The sequence below is a fragment of the Elaeis guineensis genome, chromosome 4, assembly GCF_000442705.2.
Source record: "Elaeis guineensis isolate ETL-2024a chromosome 4, EG11, whole genome shotgun sequence".
Classification (NCBI taxonomy): Eukaryota; Viridiplantae; Streptophyta; class Magnoliopsida; order Arecales; family Arecaceae; genus Elaeis; species Elaeis guineensis.
In genome coordinates, this window is record NC_025996.2 from 14,127,570 (window position 1) to 14,137,662 (window position 10,093).

A 10,093-nucleotide genomic window follows, 5' to 3' on the forward strand; every position below is an offset into this window, starting at 1 on the left:
ATCTCAAGTTTGATAAATTTTTACTTACCATATTTTCAGTTCGAAAATTTTCAATTATATTCCTTTGATACAAATGACAATCTGTCAGCATAGCTAGAATTTTATCCTCTCTTATATTGTTCCTCGTGAACTTTTAAGAAATATTCAAAAGAGGCTGTTATATGTGATGAAGCTAGCAAAGTTTAATTTATGTATTCTTTAACATTTCCACTTCTAACATTATATTGAAGTTTCTCCCAGCGCCCGGAGACATTCAAAATCTCCTAACAATGTATGATTGATTCAAAAACCAATTCTGATATTTCCATCACTTGCCCATAATTGTTATAAAGACCAATAGGTTTGTTTTCCTGCCCACCAAGATCCTCTCTGAAACATCCACTCATTTCCATTTATATCAATCTGGGAGAACCTATGGATTTGAGGATACTAGGCCGGATTGACAATTTTGATTTCCATACAACTAATAATTCAGATTTAATCTGGCAATAAAATCAAATCTCTTATTGATCATCGCTCAGATGCAACAAGAGAAAAAAATATTTTGATTAGAAAAAATTTGAAAAAAAAAATAGAGCTATATTAAGCATCGATCTTTTTATTAAGTGAGCTACGAGGTCTAATGAGATGAAGCGGCGCGGGTGGTGCACAAAGATTATGGCATAGCACGGAGGGGATAAATGGCAACACTGGAAGAAGGTTTTCAAAATATTATTCTTTATATCGGGTGGTGCAGATTGAGTGAGGAGTACAGGAGAAGCATGCAAAAGGCGAGGAAACGAGAGGACACACGTAAACGGCAGCTTCCCAACTAGCCGTTTGTTTTGTTACCAATAAAAAGTAGCCGTTTGTTTTCTGGAATTCGAGCAGTCTCCCAAGAGAGAGACCCAAAAAACCGAAGAATGATGGCACCATATAAAGTAGGGATACCAATGGGCTCCTGCACAGAGATTTACTTTGAATACCGATGTTCATTCTCCTGGTCTCCTCCTCCACACAACAATAGTTGGATTTAGAGATGGGCTCGTGCACAGAAATGCCTAAGGAGAGAGATTGCGGACTCCAAAAGCCTGCGTTCTTCAAAGTCTTGATGCCTGGTTTTGAGAAGAAGCTGGTGCGTGTCTCTCCTATCCTCAGCAAAAAGTTTCTCCCATATAATGGAAAACTCCATTAAGTAGGTCTGTTTCGGATTAGTTCATTGGTTTTATAGTTTTATTCCCATGCTTACATGGAAGTTTCCTGGATTAAGGTGGGGATCGGCCCATCATAATCTAGAAAAAGAAAAAGTATTTGGCTCGACGGTTTTTGGTTTACAATAAGTAATCTCTCTCTCTATTTTCCCCTTCCTCGATTAGTTCTTTTGTCTCGAGGCTGAAGACCAAAAGACATAACAGTGAAGATTATATTTATAGTTCGGAAGATAGGGCAGCTTTTTTATTTCGAGCAAAAGCACTGGTACCTTGCCGTTTGAGTTCAGAGGTTCTTCATCACAAGATAGAGTTGAAGACATCCAGCCAAAAATTCAATTATTTTCTGTTGGAATCTGTTCTAATTTTACATTCTAATCCATTTCATATATTTTGCAGTGCATTCCACCTGCATTTGTTAAGTATATCATCAATCTTAGAGGCAAAAGAGCTACGCTAGTTAGTCCCCTTCGCAATTCGTGGAGTGTGAACATTCATGGCTACAAGAAAAATATGTGGTTCCAAGAAGGATGGGCAGAAATTGCACAAGCCCATGATTTAAAGCTGGGGTACTTCATGGTGTTCAGATATGAAGATGATAGTACTTTCAGCTTCCAGGTTTTCGATACAAGTGCGTGCCGGAAAGATTATAGTCCTGTTGGCGTGCAGAGTGCGCATATGGACATTAGACAACATCTCAACTCCGAGAATGCTTCCAAAGGTAAGTTCTGATTCCTTTGAATCTTGTGCAAATGACCTGGTTAAATATTTCTACAAGTTTGATATTACAATGAAGGTGAAGCAGATACAAGTCACGGGCCAATGATGCAAGCTAATAGAAAACAGATCGGAATGATGGATGAAAGAAGATCATTACCAGAAAGAATATGCAGCTCTTGCAGTGGAAGAAAATTCTTTGTGGCCATCATAAATAATTGCAACCTTACCAGGAATTACATGGTGACTGTTTAATATGCCCTGCTCTTTCCATTCCAATGAATAGGTTGTGAATGGAGTCATTTTATTATTTGGTCTATTCTATCTGCTTTAACTTAGCCAAAACCTCCATACAGCAAGGGCGTTTCTTCTGAAATAACATCTGCTACGATTACGTTGTGGGTGCAGCGTATTCCAGCCTCATTCAAAGAATCCATTGACATGATGACAAAGGACAAAGTGATTCTGAAAGATGAGGAAGGGCGATCATGGCATGTAAGTGTTTGCGATAGAGGCAGAAAAGGTGCTTTCTTGGCTAAAGGATGGCATCACTTTTGTGTTGGCAATAGATTGGAAGAAGGTAACAAATGCATCTTTGAGCTTGCATCCAACAACAAGGACAACATAATGCTTGTTTGGATATTTAAAGAGTAAGGAAGATCTGAACGTGTCCCTTTTTTTTCTATTTTAGGTTTTTATTGGTTTTATGAGAGAGTTGGATGCTGTGCCTTTCTGAATTTATTATGCAGTTCTTGCAACAGGCTCAATAGGGAGAAATCTTTTGAGGTCATTGTAAAAGATTTTAACCTTACTAAGCCTTATATGGTGAGTGTTTTGTATGCCCCGTCCCTTCTTTCTAATGAATAGGTCTTGATTGGAGCTGTTTTATTATTTGGACTGCTCAATCCTCTTCAAGTTAAACCAAGATCCCTACATGAAAGTGTATTCCTTCTGTGATAACATTTTCCGGAAATATGTTATGATCGCAGGGTATTCCAGCCTCATTCAGAGCATCCAATGACATAGAAACAAGGCATCAAGTGCTTCTGAAGGATGTGGAAGGGCGGTCATGGCATGTAAGAATTTGCAACAAAGGCAAAAGGGGTGTTCACTTGGCGCAAGGATGGCAAGAATTTTGTGCTGATAATGGATTGGAGAAAGGCGATAAGTGCATCTTTGAGCTTGTGTCCATGGAGGACAGCACACTGCTTGTTCGGATATTCAAACAGTAAGAAAGAATTTTTGAAAAACAGCATCTTCATTCTTTTAAGTTTGATGCATCGGTTGTAGGAAAAGTTGAATGCTAATACTTCCTGAATATGTGATGCATGTATATCGTTAGCTTCTTTCTTTAGGATTATAATTTTAGCATTCTATAAAGGGAAGTACTACCAAATATTCAGTTTCTAACTGTCATGGTTTGATTGAATACCTAATCACCATTACTGTTGGTTGTAGCTAAAATTGGAATGAGTTGGCCTCATTGTTCCATGATGTGGATCAGATGCTCGGTCAAGTAGTATAACATCCAATATAACAGTCCCTATAAGTAGTAATAGTAATTCTTTATTATAATGGATATCCAAAGAACAGCCATTGTTTGTCCATTATTTGAATATCTTGGTGATTGCAAACCAAGAGAACTATCCCTAATGATATCAAATTTTTGAATGTTGACTAGGAGTTGACGTTGTATTCTGAAGATACTAGTTTATACTATATTCCTGCTTTACTTTTTGATTCAGATAACTTGTTTGTAGGTTCTGTAGCATGACACAGAGTTGCAGCCGCTGCATGAATCAGGAGGAACATTCTTATTCGGATCATCTTGATGCAACAAGGTTTCATTTTCTCAAGATTATGGATAGTGATTTCTCTCAACAGATGGTAGGAGAAAAATCTATCTCTTCATGCAGCATCTTTACTCTTTGGCTCTTTAAGAGGATACATGTCTTCCATTAACTGTAGACACATCATCCTCTTTTAAGCTTCCTAGAGCTTGTCTGAAACTTTAATAGCCCTTGGGCTGATTTTGTATAAATGAATCTGTGTACTGAGATAATCTTGAGACAAAGTTGAAGGACCTGTAAGATCTCAAACTTTATTTGACTAAAGTAAGTTATGTTCATGGTTCATTATCTCAAGGTGGGTCATGAACTTCTCAGTATATATTCTGCTTGACTCCTCTTTTTCTAAAGCTTAATACAAACACGAACATATGTATTGATTTACATCTAACAGTGACTTGAATTTAAGTGATTTTCATGATCATAGGACTTCCAAGTCTAAATTATATTCTAAAAGATGATTTCGCTCTCAAAAAAGAAATGTCATTCTTTGTTTTCCTGACCTTATGTGCAATGAAACATGGTGGTCAGGTGTCAGCCAACTTTTCCTCAAAAACAGAGAAAAATATTGTTTTCAACTTACTGGATCCATAATTCAATATAGCTTTATGCTATTGATTCATGATCCATGAAGCGGTAAAATAATGGGCTTTCTGTTGTTTTGTTCATGTTGTCAACTTATTTCAGTAGATCTAATTGCCTAAGAAAAGCAAATTTCCTTTTGTGGCTGTAACATTCAGAGGAATGGGACTGAATTACTGGTGCACTATTGTTCATTTGCATAGCATCAATTGCTTGGACAACCATGCAGAAACTAACTTCTTTTTTAGCATTCAAATTTGCCACTTTTTCATATGTATCTCCCTTTATATCAATATTTCTGTCTTAGTTCTTGATCTATATCACTGGAGGTAAATCTCCTCTTTCAAATTCTTGGAAATGATGTATATACACATAAATCTGCCAAAACTTTATTTTTTAACTTTTGATGTTACTTGTTCTGTAGATTATTCCAAAGAAATATGTCAAATCAAGTACTTTGAAGAGAAAAACCAGAGATGACAACCTCTCCAGTAATAAAATGAATGAAAATGGTGAAGTTTCCTGTCTTTTTCTTTGACAGAAAATTTTTGCATTGTCTTTGAGGAGTGGATGTCCCAACAAACTTCTAATACTTGGGTTTTATCTTTTCTTTTTACTTCTTTACTATTGTACTTATATGATTTTACTTATGCTTTACATCTGTTACCAAAGATTTTAATGCGATATTTTGCAAATTTTTCATATTATTATATGAGCAATGTTTTAGTATTGCAAGCTGTCTTAAAATATTGTAATAATTAGATCTAGTTATCCTGCATGAAACATTCTTCAGGTGTTGTGAGTTTTACTAATTCCATTTTCACCTTATTTTGAAATTCAGAACAAATTGTCAGGTCTGCAAAAGTTGCAAAGCATTCTGTTGAGCAGGAATTACCAGCAACTTCAAGAAGGAGACTAGTGACTGAGAAAGTAGTGTCTTATCTTGGGAGAGCAATTATGGAGGATTCCTTGAAAATTTTCCCTGAGACCTTCCCTTTTGAAGGGTGCGATTCTGGTTCTTCAAAAAGACTGCATGATGAGCAACTGGTGCCACATCTATTGGCAACTCACAAGTCCCTGCAAGTCAATGTGAAGATTGCTGACAACACTTTAAGCATCAAATCAGCTCATTCCAAGATAAGAAATAAAGGTGAAAAACTCACCTCCAATTCAGTTCGTGCAAAAGGGGAAGTTTCTTATTTTCTTCTGATACCAAACATTTTTTTCTCATAGTCTCATAATGGGTCTCCCAAAAAGTTTCTTATCACACTTGGAATTATTGTTATTATTGTTGCTGCTGTTGTCCTCCAGTCTTCTGCTTATTCAATTTTACCTTGTTACTTGAATTTCTGTTTTCAATAATTTTAATGCTACATTTTGCAAATTATCTATATGATTAGATATGAAATAGTTTTATTATCAGTCACATCTACCATACGTCTGGAATGCCGCAATAGGGAGTTCTAGTTATCCTGCCTAAAAGTTTTTCCCCTTTTGATTGCTTATATAACAATAAGTTGTACTAATCTTATTCTCATTCTAATTCAAAATTCAGAACAAACCATCAGGTGCAGAAAAGTCAGGAACCATTGTGCTAAGCAAGAATTACAACTCACTTCAGCAATGAGACTGGTGACTGAGGAAAAGAAAGCTCGAGCATGGCAGAAAGCTAATGCACTTCAACCAACTAACCCTTTCTTCAAAAAAGCTATGCGGCGTGATGCTGTTAGTGATAGGTTTCGCCTGGTAAGTTCAATAAATTATGTCCCTGAACTGGCCTTCCTCTATGTATGTTATATTTTTCCAGCTACAGATTTTTCCAAAAGCCACTTCTATAGATAGTTAATATAATGCATCCTTTATATCAGGAAGCCATTTTGGTGTACACTTTATAAATATGTATATTTAGTTCCTGTAATGAGACTGATTCACTCAGGTATTTTCATGTTAAGTTTTATAATGTCAGAGCCCCGGAACCTATATTCTGGCCCTCTGTGCTAAACTTAGAGACCTACTCTCAGAGAATTAAGAGCCCATTGGATACACTCCAGCCACCATGATCGGCATCGATGTGCCTTTGCTGCTGACAATTGCTTGCCTGGATCAGGAATTTGGTACCTATTTACCTAACATTTCCAGAAAAATTTCTGAAATAATAAGGGACTTGAGTTTTGCTCAGTTTTTTACAAAGGCAGTTGAATTTGTTGTCATATCATTGACCTCATTCAACATAATGGAACATTAAGCAACTGCATCCTAGTCAGAGAGAAAAAATTCTAGTAAAAAAAAATCAATATCCCCACATACGAGCAATTTTCCCTTCCTCCAATAACTTTCCTCTAGACCTGCTGCATGTTCCTTCAGTGGTCCTGAAGGCATTTGAAGTCTCCACAACTTGCTCGTATTCTTGATGATTCAGAGTTTCATGAAGTTCCCTCAAATGGAGAGACATAAACTTCGTCAGGACTTTCTATAGGCTGTTGAAGGACAACAGTAGTGTTACATGTGCCGCATTGCTTGCCAATGAATTTCGAGCACCAGTGCTTTTGGGCACTTGACACTTCAACTTTCAATTGGTTTTCAGAAGTACTTCTGTGTCAGCAGCTTGATGATGGAAAGTTGTGTGTTGATCTGCTGCATATTTGAAAGACAAAACACCAAGTTCTGTTAATCTTTTTATACAACTTAAATTAGTCTTGACATTTTTCACCTTCGTATGTATTCAAATAAGATACTTCACATGCTAATTGTGGTGAAAACTACACTAATTCTAATATGAAGAGTCCGTCCTACAAATATTCACCAAATCAATTACATATTCTTGTTTTTGGATTTGCTCTAGCTGGAGCCTTATTATAGTCCTTATCTTCTTTGATTAATTTTTATATATTCATGACGAAATAAGCTAATGGATCTCTCATATTGGAAAGGCGAAATTATAAAACCCTATAGATAGGTAGCTGTAGGTTGACATGTCAGATTTATGATACACTCAGAAATCTTAAGCAATCATATCAGGTCCAATTGTCTGTGATGAAAAAATCTGACACAAACTTGATGTCCTAGTTAGTATCACTGCTTCAGCCTTTTCATATCCTACATATTGCATTACAAAGTTATGTTTTAGTAAAATCAGCAAGTTCTCCTTCAGAGGCAAGTTGGCTTCTGAAAAAATAACAGAAAGAAATTGGTGTCATCTTGTATGAAGTTATCAAATAATAGATTAGATGTTGAAAATTAAACAGGGCGTTTTTAGGCCTCTGTTGTGTTACATTTTCAGATAGCTTGCTTTCCAAGACTGATCATGACAAGCATTAGTGGCACCAAACATACACTCGTTGTACCTCTCCAACCATATCAGCATTCCTGCAAATATAGATTTTTGATCTATATTGTCTTTGGTTACATTTTGCAGTATATTCCAAAGGACTTTGCAGCTAAATATCTTGGCCATGAACAACAAACCATTGTTTTTAGCCTTCCAAATGGAAACGGAACATGGGACGTGCATTATTTAGTTTATGGCCAATGCTCACAATTTTGCGGACAATGGCAAAAGTTTGTTCAAGACAATAACTTGGAAGAAGGAGATGTCTGCATCTTTGAGCTCACTAGAGCCCACAAAGATCTAGCCATGGATGTGCACGTCTTCCGAGTTCTGGATAAAAAAACTCCACTCCTCACGGGGCACATCCCTATCAAAAAGGAAGGAAGCTTTTTCTAGATGGATGGATAAAAAACATGTATTTGAATCTATTTCATTGGATCATTGGTGATATGGGCAATGTAATCATATCTATAGTTAACCATGTGTTTTATTTATTTTTTGTTTTTGAGACCTAGAACTTATTTTTGCACTGCAGCCTCTTGGTGTGTGAAACTCCATGTCAACCATCAATTACACCTTCTCTCATTAGGTGTGTATGCATTACATCAGATGACAGAATTTTACATAATTCAGGAGAGTTTGAACTCCAGCTCATGATCTTGTGTCGATAATGCTACCAACGTTTGCCAACCAGTCTGCAGGTGTGCTCGGCTTCCCTGTATGCATATTGTACCCTGTACCAACAAAAGAATTAGCCCTTGTATCCAAGGGACAGCCTTCCCTCACAGACTAGGTATATCCTCTAGTATTTCACACCGCAATGACAGCCGGAGTCCGGGATATCCTCTCCTCAAGCCCCTGCAATAAGAATACCCATTAGCATTCATAGAGTACAAAACCAAAATGTAGTAATAGATGCAAGAAAGGGCTCACCGTCACTATTAGCGAAGTCATTAAACAATGCGTTTTGGTGGGAAAGCATGCCGTCCTTCCCACATTCCATTCATTCCTGCCATGCACAAAGAATGCCAGCATTCAAGATACAAATGCTGTAGCAATTCAGACTGTAAATGGCAAAGAGAGCATTGTTCCACCATGCCTCACCAGCAGGTGCCACAGATATCGATGAGTTGGGGAGTCTTCCCCATGGCATTTTCCAAATGAAAGGGTACATCCGAAGTGCAATGTTGATCTTTCAGAGAGTACTCCAACTGGCGATTTAACATTGCAGAGTTTGGTCCAGCTTGCTTAGATTGATTCTGATTTCAAGCTTGAACTCCAAGATCGAGCTTGATTTGTTTACATTATTTTAAGCTCAACCTATGGACCCGTGGAAGTTCAAGTCTAAATCTCAACCTGTGTGTTTATTGGTTTGTAGGACGAAAAAAAGATCTATGTCCCACAGAATTTGTGCTAGGAGGGTGTTTTGTTGATATGGGTCATGAATTGTTCGATTTAGAGATCCAGCAGGAAATTCAATTCAATCTTACTTGATTATCCAAACAAATCTTTATTTTATAGAATTCTCAAGATTAAATTTATGGCTTACATGAGATTGTGTAAAATATTTGGTCGTTTTTGGTCTTTTCACCATTAGTTTTTCTTTTTTTAACTTACTGATTTATCTACAGGTAATCGATTTTAATTGATGGTGTGCGTGGTTGGTACAGTAAATAATTTGAAATGTATTGATGATTTCGTGTGGAAATAGATGGCAAGTTAAAAGGATTATTGGAAATCCAGAATTTTTACAACCCTTTCCCGTTCTTCTCCCATTAAACTCTCATCTCTCTCTTATCGCCAAGGCCTCGCTACTCCTTCCCCGCCCCAACCCCAGCCACGAGGACCCCGCCCCTGATGCTGCCGCCAGATTCTCACTGCCATCATCCCGGCCCTCGATTCCGTCGCCGGATCCTCCACGACCATCGTTCCCGCCACCGATACCGCCGACGAATCCTACATGGCCACCGTCCCCACCGAGGCCGACCTCCTTTACCGGGCCGAGGAGCGGACAGAGACCGCCCTGTAGCGGCCGGTGCCGCCGTTGGAGCGGCGAGCCTGAGCCGACCTCATGGCCGCGGGCGCCTCTTGGATGATCTTCGCCGCCATCACCGGTGCAGTCATCGCCATCGTCTTCTAGATCCGGCCCCCCAGGGCTCCCCCACACCGACAGCTCCCGCCCCATTACTCCCACCCCCAACTCGCCGCCCCCCCGCCTCCAAGCCCTTCGGTTCCCCCAACGGCGGTGGCGGCTTGGCCTCCGTCTTCTAGATAGGATCTCTCACCACCGTTGATTCTTGATCGAATGATCATCGGACGGTTGAGAAAAACAATAAAAATAATACCTCAATACCCTTATTTGTTGATTTAAATACTTTTTTTGAAAAATCTTAAATATCCTTTTTTTTTTTAATAAAATATTATTAAAAAAT

At 38.1% G+C, this 10,093-nt stretch overlaps 1 protein-coding gene across 4 annotated transcripts; it reads left to right on the forward strand.

The window, feature by feature from the left end:
• Positions 1-871: 871 nt before the first annotated feature.
• Positions 872-8,277, forward strand: LOC105043782 (putative B3 domain-containing protein Os03g0621600). 4 transcript variants are annotated; one of them, XM_029264165.2, is made up of 11 exons: positions 872-1,114; positions 1,587-1,908; positions 1,993-2,147; positions 2,313-2,554; positions 2,654-2,729; positions 2,894-3,132; positions 3,665-3,791; positions 4,758-4,845; positions 5,175-5,483; positions 5,889-6,079; positions 7,749-8,277. In XM_029264165.2, exons 1-11 carry the CDS (start codon positions 1,019-1,021, stop codon positions 8,055-8,057), a joined length of 2,154 nt encoding a protein of 717 aa, XP_029119998.2. In that variant the 5' UTR covers positions 872-1,018; the 3' UTR covers positions 8,058-8,277. The 4 variants fall into 4 exon arrangements, with proteins under 4 accessions (XP_029119998.2, XP_029119999.2, XP_029120000.2 ...); XM_029264166.2 differs by having other exon boundaries at positions 1,984-2,147; positions 2,313-2,484; positions 2,596-2,729; positions 7,749-8,276; XM_029264167.2 differs by having other exon boundaries at positions 875-1,114; positions 1,984-2,147; positions 2,666-2,729; positions 7,749-8,272.
• Positions 8,278-10,093: the final 1,816 nt, after the last annotated feature.

Bases quoted from the DNA above. Each gene is read 5' to 3' on its own strand.
- LOC105043782 (XM_029264164.2), top strand. From the start codon at position 1,019: ATGGGCTCGTGCACAGAAATGCCTAAGGAGAGAGATTGCGGACTCCAA. The intron at 2,148-2,312 runs GTGACTGTTTAA...TTGTGGGTGCAG, and splicing joins ACCTTACCAGGAATTACATG to CGTATTCCAGCCTCATTCAA. The intron at 2,555-2,653 runs GTAAGGAAGATC...TTTATTATGCAG, and splicing joins CTTGTTTGGATATTTAAAGA to TTCTTGCAACAGGCTCAATA.